Below are 14,135 nucleotides of genomic sequence, written 5' to 3' on the forward strand. Positions count from 1 at the left end.
TCTTTTCTTCAAAGTTGACTAAAATAGCCGATTATTATTACAACTCAATATTAGTAGTAAATATGAAAAAAATTCTAGTTGAACGATGTATGTGGTCAAAGCATTCATTTGTTGATGTGATTAGTCAATTTAATGACGATATAGGAAGAGTATTTTAATAAATTTAAACTTGAGCTGTGTCGTATTTCACTCTACAAAGTCCAATGAAAAATAAATGTACTACATATATTGCACTCGCCACATCATAATAGTGCCTGTCTTGCTATTTTATTTTTTGAAATCATTTAATTTTATCCTTCATTGAATTATTTGGTATTCCATAAATTATAAACGTTTTACGCAGTCATAAAAAAAATAATAATTTTCATATTCCGATCAATATATTTCTTAATGTAGCATGTCGAGGTAATCTGATCTAAAGTGAAAGCTAAAATATTATTTGAAACGGATGCCGTTACATGAAAACGCAAATATCCGCATTGAAAACACACAAGAATAATAAACAGAAAAATATGTAGTTCCTCTCCTATATTGATGTCTCGTCGGTCTTCAAGCTATAGAATTTCATCATTAAAGGCGACCAACAGCACAACATCTCCAACGTCATAATTTTTTTACTCATTGATAAGCACTGCCCTGATAAGCTTGTAGGACGCAGTTTCATTTTGAGTTTCACAAAGAAGACCAGCGATTGCGTCCTCTTCTCTTAATGAAATACTGTCCTACTGTTGAGCAGCTGATTAAACGATAAAGCAGTCGACCGACGCATTTATTAGTCATACGATGGATCACTTCTGACTTTCGTGGATCATTCGGAGTAAACAATAAGCAAAATGGTCTGTGGATCTTCCATCATAAAATATTTCCTCTTCCTATTCAACACCTTATTCTGTGTAAGATTTTTATTTCTGATTGCCCGTTATTATAACATACTAATTTAAATAAATTCTTATACGCACAGGCTGGCGGTCTCGCGATTTTGGTAATCGGTTCCATCATACAAGTAAACATTGACAACTATGGATCTCTATTCCCTGGTGAAGTATGCTAATTTAATTTTGCACTCAGCATGCAACCAGTGGCCCTCAACTTTTCAGGTCGCGCTGCCGGGACTTCTGCTCATTGTCGTCGGCGGCGTCACGTTCTTGGTCGCGTTTGTGGGGTGCTGCGGCGCGATCCGCGAGTCGCATTGGATGATGATCACGGTTGGCAAAAGTTTTACACCAGATACCGAATTTAACTTGAACAGCTCTGTTTGCACAAGTAGTACGCTGTCAGCCTGGTGTCACTTTTTCTGCTACAATTAATAGGAGGGATCCTGGCGATTGTGTTCAAATCGGATTTGGCAGAGCTGCTGAAGGGCTCCATGAAATATGCCATGGAGCTGTACCCAAATCCCACTGAGGCGGCGGCCAGGAAGGCTTGGGACAGGGTCCAGAGAGACGTGAGCTTCAACGCAACTCCTAATTGATATACTAAAAAAATTTCTGCTCCAGTTTCGATGTTGCGGAATTGACGATCCATGGGATTGGATCCAAGTAATGAGCGACTTTCCTGATTCGTGCAAATGTGACGACCCTTTTGACGTGCGGTGTGTGGGTGGACATTTTGCCTCAGGCTGTTTCAGAGATCTGTCCGCGTGGATTGTTACATGGGAAACCATTCTGGGAGCCGTCGCGCTTGGATTCGCAGTAAGACGATTTTAGCAAGGAGGAAGTTATCTCAATAATATTCATAATTCCAGCTCGTTGGGGCAATGCTGGCCATTTGCCTGGCGACAAGTGTGAGGAGGAGAATGCACATGGTTTAGAAATGTGCTTAGTAATAAAGAGGACGCTCAAGAACAACACTCGTATATTTGTAAAATATGTTTATTAATTTATTTCCACGTAGCATTCCTAACTTATAAAAGCATTTATACATAAGCAGCCATCGAACCATCATACCAAGAAACACATCAGAACCAAATTACTTTTTGCAGTTGCTCCGGGTCGCAAGCCAACCGATCGGGCATCAGTTTGTTGCCTCAGATAGATAAATAATTATCAACCTCTTTAAACAGAAGCGCTTCAATTAACAACGCGAGTTTACAATGCTACATAAAAAAATGATTAGTTGGTTAGAAAAATGACAAGGACCCGGTTTGGATCCTCATACTTCAAATTAAAAATTAGCACTGATATCCCTTGCACACAAACACTTTGGAGTCGCTCGCTTACATCTGTATAAAGTCAAAATGGTATCTAGGTACAGTACAATCAGGATTTCTATTGATGATGACAAGAGAAAAATGCTGGCTGCTCAGGTGTGCCAAAGTTGAATGCCTTCCGTGAAGGTGATTTACTTAACTACCAGTAGCAAATTGAAAACAAAACAGCGACGCAATTAGGATTTTGTTAATGTTTCGGCAGTCTTGGTCCATAAATACATCGTAAATTAACTGAAATTGGTAAAATTGACATCCATCTCCGTTCACACAACTTTTTAATGTAGAAGGGGCTGACACTGTAAAATGTTGTATTATTCAGCAAAACTAATTTATCGGTTGATTTGTATTGGCATGGTACTTCCACGGAGCAGAGCTTTCCGGTAGAGGACGAAAAGGTGCACCAAATTCACCATTTTGCCATTGTTTAGCGGTTTGCAAGAATTTCGCCGCGCGCAAATTAGGCAAACCGAGAGGGCCTTTAATAGGGAGTGATAGAAATTTAACAAAGCTGACTTTAGGCTGTTCAAATAAAGGGTTACAGCAAAACATTAACTCGATACAACTAATTCTAATGTCATCACTGTTGTTGTTATTTTGTGTGCAGAGTTTGATGTCTCATCTACCTTAGTCCTGCATTTCCTCTGGCATCTCGTGAGGGTTCAGAATACCAGGCACTGCCATTTGTACACGCCGCTTCTCTTCTTGAGCTTGTCTCAGAGCCTGCTCTCTCTCCTCCAAGAACAAGTCCGAATCGTCCTCGCCAGTGTACTCCTGCCAACGAAAATTCAAACAAAATACATAAGATATCATCAGAGGGCAAGGGCAATGCAATGCGTACCCTGATCTGGACGAGGAAATCTCTCAAATGCTCTTTGAAAGCGTTGATGTCCTGGTCAAGGTTGAACAAACCCTGCACGGTGATCTTAATCTGGCCGTCAGTGAGATGCGGGAACGCCTGTCTCAGTAGGTTGGCCACAAACTCCTGAATGTAGAGAACGTTGTCTTCGGCTGAGGTGGCGCCTGGGCCGAGGGGCACGCTGATTTTGCCCACTTCCACCATAGAAAACATGTAGGCCAGAATGGTGGCGTGCATGGTTAGCCCAGCAGTGTGAGAAGTGTCTGTCACCACTGAAAATATGTGCTGCAGAATGTCGGTGAAGTAGGTCTGGTAGAAGCTTTGCGCTGCCTCGTCGTGCGCTTCTACGTTTTGCAGCAGTTGGTGCAGAATCTGATGGGCAAAAAGCAATAATTAACTTCCAAATCAAACAGAACTGTTCTAATATGGCAACAATTTAAGCTAGAATTTTGATTTTGTGGTATGTACAAATCAGTAGCAATGATTTTAAAATAAAAGATGAAGTTTGATAATCCTACATGTTTTTTCTCTATTAATGCAGACCCTCCTATTGAAAAAATTCAAAGGAAGTTTCTGTGGCGATTCTTCCCATTACTTGGTACTACAAACTTCCAGACGTTTCTCAAGTTAGTTCCAGAACTTTTGATACCGAAATAGTACTCTTTCTAAATTGACTTTAAACAATCAGTCTAAATAAGTGACAAATTACTTTCCCAATTTTTTGATTACATAATATGCTGTAAATTCTGACAGTAAATATAAAGACCCAGAGTCCCAGAAAAGGAAATTATTCAATAAAAAATATAACCTCTGCACCCAGATCTTTTGATTACTTTGAAACCTCAGGACCAATTTTGAAGGAATTCATTTAGATCAATTACCTGCAATCCGGTGTCCGCCACATTCCTCATGGTGTGTTTGAACGCCCAGATGATGGAATCAAGGACCAGCTTGAATTGGGCGGGTGGGATGTTGAGGAATGCTGGGAAGCAATGGTTGTTCACCGCCTAAAAATTTCTCTTAGAGTCTTTTAGTTTAAATTATTAATAAGCAAACCTGTAGAAGGAGGAAGAAGTTGGTTCTGTGCTCAGGGTATTCCTCAAAATCTTTGTTGATCATCTGCAAGGTGCACTCAAAGACCGCGTCAAAGATCTTAGGCACCTCTGGAGTTATGTGGTTGCCCAGCTTGTTGACGATGGTCGCCATGGTGCTGAGCACTTCCGGCTCTCTAGCGGCAGGCACGCTTGTCCGCTGGTAGTCCAGCAGGACGGCATCCAGCAAAGGTGGAATGAAGTTCTCCAACACCTGGCGAAACTTGCATTGGTAATCACCGTAAAATGACTCAAATAAAGACACAGACCATTTGAGGATCATTTGATCTGCTGACCCAGTCGGAGATGAGCTTTAGAGTTTCCTTCTTGACAACCCTCATTCCCTTGATGAGGGGCTGCTTGGTCACCTGTTCTCCATTCATCGCGATAGCAGCAATGATGTTCTCACTCATCACTTTGTAGACGTTCAGCATGTCAAGGTAGATTCGGCCAAGCTGAATGACTAAATTACAGCAAAAATATGGCAATTGTTTAAAATCTTTACCTGAAGGACATAAGGATGACCAAGAGCTTTGCAAGCTCGCACGTTGGTCTTCAGGATGCTGGATAACTGCTTTACAGCCTCCTGATCCTTGAGCACATCAACATTCTTCGATGCCTGCCCAATTATGTCATCCCAAACCTGGTTGGGCAGCATCATGTAGTTTTCAATCAGATGGTCCTGAACGCGCTGATCCACCTGAGCGCTGATCATGTAACCGACAGCCTCATAGAATGTGTGGACCTAAAACAAATAATTATACTAGTTAAACACGATCCTCACAAGACTGATAAAAAAACAGCAATGTTTCAAGACTCATATATCTGCAAGAAGACACATTTGAGTTGCTAGGAGTCCTAAAAAATTATCGTTTGAAAACAACTAACAGGCATTGCATTGTGAATACATTAGAAGGTTAAATCACCTGTTGTGATTGCAGGTCACAGATGATTGTACTTATGCTGGCCAGAATTTCTTCGATGAAAGGCATGACTTCTCCTACTTGCATCTGCACAAAGTGCCTTCGGCACTTGAGAGCGATCTTGATGAACGTGTCACAAGCCATGTCTTGGACGCCATCGTGCGTTTCTATGGAGTTTCCAAAACAGAATTTAACAAACGCTTGCATGCCAAATTTCCGTTCATACCATGCATGAATTCAAACAGCTTGTTGACAACAGTTTTGAGGAACTTCCAGTGGGCTCTGAGAAATCTGGGATACTGTCCCACCACATACATAATGTTAGAGGCAATGATTGCCTTGTTGTCCTTGCCCTTCTTCTGCTCACACAGGCCGAGCAGGTCTTTAATGACAGTGACAAGGAACCTCTTCTCATCCTCTTCATGCATTGCCCCAGAGATGCTGCCTATCGCCCAACAAAGCTGCAAGTTGAAGATAGCGTTGTGGATAATATAAGATATTACATAAATAAACAGCAGAAACATATTATCGATGATAAATTTAACTACTGAACCATTCATCAACAAGTTAGAAACATCAGTTTTGTGACAAACCAATCAATAATTAACACAAATTTAAGTCTATTTAACTCTTACTGTGTTCAAGTTTTTCCATGACCACTCAGTTCCGTTCACTTGGTTGAGCAGCTTCTCTGTCATGATGCGCTCTGTGTCAGCATAGTCCAAATGGGTGAGGTAAACGAGGGTTTCACGCATGTTTTTGTACAGGTTAATCGAGTCTGTATCTTTCATGAACTCGCGGACAACTTCGCCATTTTCATTTTCAACTACGAGGACCTCTTCGGGTTTGGCCATGCGGCTGATCATGATGTAGCGAATCTAGAATAATGGTTGTTAGCATTTGTAAATTAGATGTATCGGAATCTTAAGCAAGTGCTTACTTTGGTCAGAACTGGGCTGTAAAACTGTCTCCTGGGCGGAAGTGGAGAGTTAATCTTTCCGATGAAAAGCGGATTTGATTGGGCAGGATATGGACTCTCTCGGTATAGGTCAGCACACAAACTGTTCCAGTATTCTAGGCAGATCTTGAAAATTTCAACTTCTTCCACCTCTGAGATCAATACGAGGTAATGCAGAGCCTGCAAAGTGAAAAGTAAATATTAATGTTGGAACTTTATTAACTGTGATTCAGGCGCACCTTTAAAAGGGTTTCATCGATATGTCTCTGTTCTACCAAGCTGCCATGCTCCTTCAGGTAGGTGCACAGGAACATGGCCAAGTTCTGGATAAAGTTCTGCTCAGCATCTTGCCCTCTGGCATAGGCCTCACGAATGTTGGTATTCAAAGGCAGCATCTGTGAAATAATTGGAGCTTTAATGCAGAAGTCAGAATTCAACAAAAGGGGTTGTCCTCAAATTTATCAATCCTCACTTCTGGCATACAACGCATCAAAAGGTCCCGACACTTTCACCAAGTCTGGAACCTTTACTGGCATACAATCAGGGTCATTTTCTCGCACTTAATACTCATAGCTTCCTACAAGACAAATGCAACAACTGTTATTCTAGATCTCTCACTCTTTGTCAACAATATGAAGTCCCTATACACATAGCAGAAACACAAATGAAAGCCCCAGTTAATTACACTGATATCAACATGTGATAGAGAAATAGGATTGAAAGTGCCAAATGGAAACTTAAGTAAAGTACCGACTGATTGCGTTTCTGCTTGTTTCACCCATTGTGCTAGCCGGCTGTCAACATTGTGTAGCTGTTTACAACATTAAAATTCAAGTCAGCAAAATGATGTTGCTGAGAACAATGTTACTCAAAGACGCTTACGATTTTCGGAAATGGCACTCTTAAACAATGAATACTAGTTGCATTCCTAGTTGAAAAACATAATAATGTAAAAAACTAAATCGGTGAAAATCATCACACCATCAGTCAGACATTTACTAGATCACTCAGGACTCATATATTACTCCTCCTCACTTCTTCACTTGTTTGCCACAAGTAACACTCTCGCTTGCACTCATACTAATGCACTAACTGGCTACCTGCTCCAGCTGACTCATTGTGTCCGTAAAAAGTAAAACAAACATGTCGTCATAGTTTGTAACCGTAACACCGGCGATTTCGGTTAAGCACTTAAGTGTCACATTTCGGAACATGGGTACACCCAAAAACTGAAACAGATTAAAATTATGATAAGGGAGGGATAAATTTGGCACCAGGATATTTCACCTTGTAGATGAGTGTGTTGATCAGCTTTGTTTCAAAAATGTAGCCCAGTGGAATCCAATTGAGAAACCTGAGCAAGGTCTCTAAATTAGCTGCAACAAGTGGGGCATTTTGAGACGATTCCTGAAATTTCATTAAGGCGCGTTAGAAGAAAAATTAAAAAAAGATAGTTAGTGCATACCATGACAAACTGACATAGCTGGAAAATCTGTCCAAACTGGCTGCACATGGAGTCCTTCAAAAACTTGGCTTTGTTCTGCGTCATTTGACCACTTGAAAAATCGAAAACTTCTTCGCTAAGCAGCTTCAAAATGGCCATGTTGTTTTGACACAGACTTTCATTGGTTTTACTGGCGCCAACAATGTCAGGAATGAATGACTGCCAGTTCTTTGGCCATTCTCGCTTCAAAACCTAGAGCAGAATTAAGATTTTCGTGTCTTCAATATGAAATTTGTACTTTACAATGTGGAACACACATGTTAATAAAAAGAAATCGTAGCTCTTTAAAACATTAAAGCAATAAATATCAGGATTACAGTGAATAGCAGTTGGTACTTGCTGTGTTGCAATACTAAAATCATGTAATCTTACCAACTCCTAACATGAGTTTGGTTTAAAACAGTGGCGTTTTTTTGTAAAATCTATATTGCAACAAAAGTTAACACTTCAAAATATGAACAAAATAATCCATTTCTTTACCGAACGTCTGTTATCGCAAAAAAGGCAAAACAAATTCTTTCTTGATAATAGTGATATTTACCTGTACAAGAATCATATTGAGTTTGTTCAGGTAAACCTTCTCAGCTTCCAAGGTAGCAGGATCAGAGGATGTTTTGATGATAAGGCCCACGATGTACTTTTTGATGCCTGATGCATTAAACAAAAATTAGTTACATTCATCCTGTTCATGACAGCAAATCACAGACCTTCGCATTGAGTTCGCGGCAAAACTTTCCACCTAGTTTTAATAACTTGCTCAAGTATTTGAAGGGCGAAGTACTTTGTCTGCTGGTTATTTGAATACTCAAGAATTGTGTCCACCCTTGTCCACGCATCTGGGTGTTCTTTGAGGCTGGTAAGCACTTCTTGAGCTGCCCTTTGCTGCAAGAAATTAATTAGACAAGCAATCCAAAATTTTTACCAAAACCATACCTGCTCTCCTACCCCCGTATACATGCATCCTACTATGTCGTCTAGTAAATTTATGTCCAGCTTTTGGTTGAAGTCAAGCAATTTCATTGCTTGCTCGTTTAATGCGGCCATTTCCGTCAGTTCTAGAAAAACAATTTAATTTTGATACATTTAGAACCATAGATGAAGGAGTATGAACTACATTTCGATTGAATACAAAAGTCGCTATAAGAGGTGCCTATTAAAATGCTAGTAAAAAGCGCGCTCATTCTCATTACGTGATTCTACACAATTCGCCTCGTGTTATTTGTGACGCAATTGCGGTATGTATACGAAAGATTTTAACTTTTATTAGTGCCTGACAATACAAAAATATCAAAATACGACTCGAAAAGGGCAAAAAACGTGAAAATTACACGTCTTACACGATTCAGTTCGAAGACTCCTCAATAATATTCGCTCAATCGCCCACATGAGGAGCGAAGCTGCGTTGAAAACCAAACAAAAATGGCAACGCATTTAGGGTCGGCGGATGTAAAATTCGACTTAACGCTCCATTTTATCACGCAAAATGATGAAGAATGTAATATTTTTCAGCCCCAAATCATTTATCACTTATTTAGGGAAACATACAATGCAAAGTTGAACTTACATGCTCCTCCTCAGCTATACAATCTATGGTTAAAACTCCGAAAGTGTGAAACATAAATATAGTCGTTTAGGCGCAGAACTGGATAGAACTGGTTTCATCGTTACATAGATGGTGGTGGATCGGCTGTCTACGGTCCGACTCGAGCGTAGCCGAATGCGTCTGTTTACAGCAGTATAAAGTCATTTTCATGTACTCTCATAATTTTTCTTATTAAAAACAACATTATTAAACCAATAAAATGAAATATGGTAATTTTAAAATTGTTTTCTACTTTATTTTCCTGGAATTAGCATACTTTGCTATTGTTTTAACTCCTTAGTACTCGATTCAAGCAAAAGAGCGCGAATTTTTGTTTCTGGAACGCGTACTACTGAGGCCGTCAATATTTTTTAGCCATTAATTATTTTACAAGGTATAATCACAATCATGCACAATATTCGCATACTTTTTATAAGCCCATAATTAATTTGAATATATATTTTTAAATACTGTAGTTTTATTTGACAACTTAATCTTACAACTAATCTTACTAGTGATTCCAGAACTGTCACTTTTAATGATATTGATTGACATACACACTAACGAATTACCCGTATTACAGAAAAATGTTTTTCTAAAATTTCCTGGAAAAAATATTTTGTGAAAATGAATAACACAAAAATTAAGTTGAAATAACCTGAGTTCAGTTTGTCGCTTTACTTTTTTTTACATTTTGCCTAAATTAAAAACTTAAAACGCCAAGAGCTTTCTTGATTTAAAAGATATCGACAAATCATTGTCATAGTCATTACAGTTCTGAAGAACACCACCGCTCCAGACAAAGTATATATATAATTATAATATGGAACCGAATCCAAACAATCATACAGGATAAGCAAAATAGTTATATTTTAAGTCAAACGAGGGAAGATTTATGAGTTTGACTAGATTTAGCGTGTCTTGACAAACAATTATGTGTTAATTTACCAGCATTTGTCAATATATACGTGATTGAAAGAGGTAAAAAACGAGTTTTTAGGGTTTTTGTGAAGGATATGTTTAGCATTATTTATTTTAATTGGCAGCATTTATTGAAATTTTTCAACATCTGTGTACTACTAGAAGCCAATGGCCAAATTGCATTACATTATATTACCATTAGGAATGAGTTTTTACAGCATAAGGAGACTGGTTCAAAAATAGTTTCCCTTAACAGAAAGAGATGTCTTGCAAAATTATGAAATGTGGGCCATAGAAAGCATAGCACATCAGCATCATCTGTATTAGTATGTGAATTCCACTTTTAGTGAATAGCAATGAGACCCGACTCTAAAAGCTTCTGAATCTTTGATGCGATCTCAGGATTCTTCAGATGACTGGAAAACAAGAAAATAAGTTTTATAGATCGCGAAAATGGTATTATTATGCTTACTCTTGCAGGGCTCGTGGATCACTCTGCATCTGCTCAAGAATAATTCTCATTGCTGGATCCCGCAAAATACTTTGGATTTCTGGATCATTCATTGCCCTTTTACGAACCTCTTCTGGGTTAGAGTTGACAGCAACTGCGCAAGCTCTGTATCCCTCAAGCGCTTCCTGCAAGATACATGAAGATTATGACATCAAAAGAGATGATGCAGCAAGAAACACAAGACATTCATCCTGAATGTGGTAGCCACATTATTATATAAATTATGTAAAATCAAGGGACCAGGCTTTGAATGGAAAAATAAACTCAAATAGTTTGGCAGTTTGAAACTAAAATCCTTACGGCATTAGATGAGTCCAGGTCGATGGCTTTCTGGTAAACTGCAGACGCCTTGCCTGGCTGTTGCATACCTTGTAGGATTTTCCCCTTCCTAATCCACCCCTTGACTGGGTTTCAAACAAATTCGGTAATTATTTTAACTCTATGACATGTTCAGAAGGCTTACTGAATTTAGGGTCCAATTCTAGGCACTTGTCACAGTCCTTAAGTCCTAAGTCAAACGCAGCCAACTTGGTGTAGCAGGCGGCTCTGTTGCTGTAGTATCTAGGCTCATCTGGATTTCTTAAAATCGCTTCAGAGTAGTGCTTGATTGCGTCAGCATAATTTCCTAATTAGCTTTGAGTAAGTACAGCTATATTAATTTTTTTTAAATGAGCATGCCTTTCTTGAACAAGTCATTTCCAAGTTCCTTCTCAGCCTCAGCCTTCACAGGGTCTATGTATGCCTTTTTCTCCAGCTCTTTAATCATCTTTTCAGCTTCAGACAGCAAAGTTTTGCTTTCTGGGGTGCGGTGCTCAAGCATTGACTTTTCAAAGAAGAATTTAGCGTTGTTCCAGTCCTTCATTAAGTTAATTTTAATTTAGTACAATTGAAATTGGAATACAATTTGAGTGGTACTTACCCCAAGACGTTTATATGCGTTGCCAGCTCTGGCAAATGACTTGGCAATCAGCTTGAAATCAGCTCTGTTTTCTCTTCCAATCTCCACCGCTTTCTTGCATTGCTCTATGCACTTTTCATACTCTTTTTGCTCAAAATACACAGCCGCAATGTTGTTCAGGTATGTGATTTCCTGGGGCTCCAACTCCACTGCCTTGTTGTAGTGAACAAGGGCCATTTCAAATTCCTTCTTCTTGTAAGCAGCATTGCCTAGCTCCTTCTCCCTTTGCGCCTAAGTAGGATAAATAATTGTGAAATAAGTTTGTACCAAAATTTGTACCACATTTATACTTCAGACAGATCCTTGGGAGGAGAAGTATCCATTTTCTCCACTTTTGGTTCTGGTTTGGGCTCAGGTTTACTGGATGGTGGATCGATGTCCATGTTTTCAGGGGAACTCGAATGAATCCCAAGTATGACACCAAGAGCAGTCTGCACACGTGGGTCACCAATATGCAACCTATACAGAAAACCAATAACACCTTTTAGCGTGAATAATTGAATTGAGGCCACTGTAATTTAAATCGGTTTTTACTGGACTACTGCTTTTATATTAACAATTCTAGACAAATCAGTAACTTTAAAAGTGATCAAGAAAGCATAAGTTTCGAGCGTTTAGAATAGAAAGCAGGTGACAAGAATATAAAATATTATTACAGTAAAAACTAAATATTGACAGCTTAATGTTTGACAGCAAAGCAAAGCAGTCTTACCCAAGATTTTTGGGATTGGCACGCAAGTCAGCCAGAATCACTTGGAAATCTGGTTGAGCAAGGAGAGCAGCTGTCTTAGGATTCATTGTCAGTTTGGTGATGGCATCAGCTGAATTAAATGGATTGTTTCCACCAAACAACCCACTCAGAGGATCATTTTGAATCTCGTTCTTAGCATGTTGAAGTCCCTCCAGCAACTGCTTGTTCGTAGGGTCCAGTTTCAGGCCATCTTCGTATGTCTTGATTGCTTCATCGAATTGGCCAACATACACCAAAGCACTGCCTTTTCGAGAATACCCCTGCGTGATTCATAAATACTTAGCATCTTAAACAGATTTTGCCTACTGATACACTTTACCTTGGGCCAATCTGGTTTTAATGATACAGTTTTCTCTGCGTCTTGCAAAGCCTGCATGTGCTTCCCTGCTTTTGCATAGGCTGCGGACCGGTTGCTGTAGAGAACATGGTTCGTGGGATCCAATGCTATTGCCTGAGTGTACAAATCCGCTGCTTCTGTGTATTTTTCTTGAGCCAAAGCTGCATTGCCCTGCTCCTTTAGGGAAGTCACCTGATATTTTTAAGTTTGGATGAGTCGAGTTACAAAACTCACAAATTGTTAATTAGAGTGCAAAGGTAAATAACGTGCACATTTTTAATTTTCAATAGATAAACATTGTATTGTATGGATTATTGTGCTGATGCACGTGTTTTTGGCGGAGCGAGAAAGACTTAAGGTGTAAATAATTTAAACGAACTTGAGCGGCAAGGTCCGTCATTCTTCTGTGTACTAATTCAAGTTAAACTGACGAATGTCTGGAGTAGATGAACGTGAGCTGCAATTCCACACGCTTCTTCTTGCGACAGTCAAAACCTACGAGTAAGTGCAGGAAGATTCTAGAATGCTTGTTGATATTTTCTACGGACTGGGGTAGTTTAAAAAGAATTTGCCCACCTGGGCTTAAAAATGTACAATCAAGATTCTGCAGAACGTAAATCAACAAAATAAAAATCGAGAAGACTAAGGGATTTCATGAAAACAAAGAAAAACAGTGGAAAGCATTAGGCAGCAACTTACGCACGAGCATAGAACAACACGGAAGTTTAGCACCAGTGCTGAGTGCATTACAAGCCGGTGTCCATGTGCTGCTCCACCATGTCAACTTACAGATGGCGCGAAAACTCAAACAGGAGAATATGCCCCATCAGCGCGCCAAGTTTAAAAGAACCGGAAAAGAAAAGCCTTTTATTTATGATGGGCTATAATTATTACTGTACAATTTACAATAATAAAATCAAATAATTTTTGCTGGTGATGCTTTGAAGGGTTTTGTTTGGATCGGTACATTTCTTCTCAGATGGTTGACTTCCTGAGAGCGATCAGCTCGCGTCTAAATAACATTCAAATGAGTTACCCAAATCTAAAAAAATCGAAAAAATCTATAGCAAGAGGGAGTGCAACATGATCTTTATAATCGGTAAAATGCTTGCTTAATTGGCATAAGCGAAGAAAATTAGTTGCAAATAGGATTCAGGAAAATACTTGCCGCCTTAGCTCGTCCGAGCGCATTCCAGTCTCTTTTGGGATTTTCATGGCATCTCATTTTATAGTTTCCTTGTTCTTTATACTGTATATATAATATATGAGAGGGAATCCCGAGAAAAACGACATCGTGTTCTTCGAGGCAGCAGGATCTGCAATAAAAAAGGTTTGGACAAAAATCATTCTGGCACATGAATGAAGCCGTAAGAAAAATCGCAAATAGTTTTTTCATCATTACCAAAAACTTCTTGATATAGGTACAAGTAAAAATCAACATAATTGGTCATCCTGTGTTTCTGCCATTTTATTAATAAAAACAATGATTTTTTAAAGTGTTGGACTTTTATCTGTTTGGCTGCGGCATGCGGTG

The 14,135-nt window shown here is 39.2% G+C and overlaps 3 protein-coding genes across 4 annotated transcripts; 1 reads left to right on the forward strand and 2 right to left on the reverse strand.

Annotated features, from left to right (window-relative positions):
• Positions 1 to 635: 635 nt before the first annotated feature.
• LOC135934599 (tetraspanin-9-like) lies at positions 636 to 1,866 on the forward strand. The gene is made up of 6 exons (XM_065476479.1): positions 636 to 893; positions 962 to 1,042; positions 1,098 to 1,205; positions 1,268 to 1,444; positions 1,497 to 1,691; positions 1,745 to 1,866. The coding sequence occupies exons 1-6, from the start codon at positions 834 to 836 to the stop codon at positions 1,808 to 1,810; spliced, it is 687 nt and encodes a 228-aa protein (XP_065332551.1). The 5' UTR covers positions 636 to 833; the 3' UTR covers positions 1,811 to 1,866.
• Positions 1,856 to 9,249, reverse strand: emb (exportin-1 emb). 2 transcript variants are annotated; one of them, XM_065476476.1, is made up of 18 exons: positions 9,106 to 9,249; positions 8,475 to 8,596; positions 8,249 to 8,423; positions 8,083 to 8,189; positions 7,503 to 7,733; positions 7,325 to 7,444; positions 7,138 to 7,266; positions 6,277 to 6,432; positions 6,020 to 6,217; positions 5,715 to 5,957; positions 5,306 to 5,540; positions 5,083 to 5,246; positions 4,662 to 4,901; positions 4,426 to 4,611; positions 4,122 to 4,370; positions 3,947 to 4,072; positions 3,048 to 3,437; positions 1,856 to 2,980 (listed from the first exon to the last, which is right to left on the reverse strand). In XM_065476476.1, exons 2-18 carry the CDS (start codon positions 8,583 to 8,585, stop codon positions 2,834 to 2,836), a joined length of 3,207 nt encoding a protein of 1,068 aa, XP_065332548.1. In that variant the 5' UTR covers positions 8,586 to 8,596; positions 9,106 to 9,249; the 3' UTR covers positions 1,856 to 2,833. The 2 variants fall into 2 exon arrangements, with proteins under 2 accessions (XP_065332548.1, XP_065332549.1); XM_065476477.1 differs by lacking the exon at positions 9,106 to 9,249 and adding an exon at positions 8,879 to 9,007.
• Positions 9,250 to 10,149: 900 nt separating this feature from the next.
• Stip1 (Stress-induced phosphoprotein 1) lies at positions 10,150 to 13,429 on the reverse strand. Its single transcript, XM_065497895.1, has 11 exons — positions 13,301 to 13,429; positions 12,981 to 13,096; positions 12,584 to 12,793; positions 12,226 to 12,524; positions 11,804 to 11,972; positions 11,475 to 11,744; positions 11,234 to 11,411; positions 11,019 to 11,180; positions 10,856 to 10,959; positions 10,517 to 10,680; positions 10,150 to 10,460 (listed from the first exon to the last, which is right to left on the reverse strand). Exons 2-11 carry the CDS (start codon positions 12,999 to 13,001, stop codon positions 10,388 to 10,390), a joined length of 1,650 nt encoding a protein of 549 aa, XP_065353967.1. The 5' UTR covers positions 13,002 to 13,096; positions 13,301 to 13,429; the 3' UTR covers positions 10,150 to 10,387.
• Positions 13,430 to 14,135: the final 706 nt, after the last annotated feature.

The sequence above is a fragment of the Cloeon dipterum genome, chromosome 1 (assembly GCF_949628265.1).
Source record: "Cloeon dipterum chromosome 1, ieCloDipt1.1, whole genome shotgun sequence".
Classification (NCBI taxonomy): domain Eukaryota; kingdom Metazoa; phylum Arthropoda; class Insecta; order Ephemeroptera; family Baetidae; genus Cloeon; species Cloeon dipterum.

Bases quoted from the DNA above. Each gene is read 5' to 3' on its own strand.
- LOC135934599 (XM_065476479.1), top strand. From the start codon at position 834: ATGGTCTGTGGATCTTCCATCATAAAATATTTCCTCTTCCTATTCAAC. The intron at 1,043-1,097 runs GTATGCTAATTT...TCAACTTTTCAG, and splicing joins GATCTCTATTCCCTGGTGAA to GTCGCGCTGCCGGGACTTCT. The intron at 1,206-1,267 runs GTTGGCAAAAGT...TTGCACAAGTAG, and splicing joins CGCATTGGATGATGATCACG to TACGCTGTCAGCCTGGTGTC.
- emb (XM_065476476.1), bottom strand. From the start codon at position 8,585: ATGGCCGCATTAAACGAGCAAGCAATGAAATTGCTTGACTTCAACCAA. The intron at 3,438-3,946 runs GTAATTGATCTA...TTTGCCCATCAG, and splicing joins TGGCGGACACCGGATTGCAG to ATTCTGCACCAACTGCTGCA. The intron at 2,981-3,047 runs GTACGCATTGCA...TTTCGTTGGCAG, and splicing joins ATTTCCTCGTCCAGATCAGG to GAGTACACTGGCGAGGACGA.
- Stip1 (XM_065497895.1), bottom strand. From the start codon at position 13,001: ATGACGGACCTTGCCGCTCAA. The intron at 11,745-11,803 runs GTATAAATGTGG...TATCCTACTTAG, and splicing joins CTCCCAAGGATCTGTCTGAA to GCGCAAAGGGAGAAGGAGCT. The intron at 10,461-10,516 runs GTAAGCATAATA...CTTGTTTTCCAG, and splicing joins GATCCACGAGCCCTGCAAGA to TCATCTGAAGAATCCTGAGA.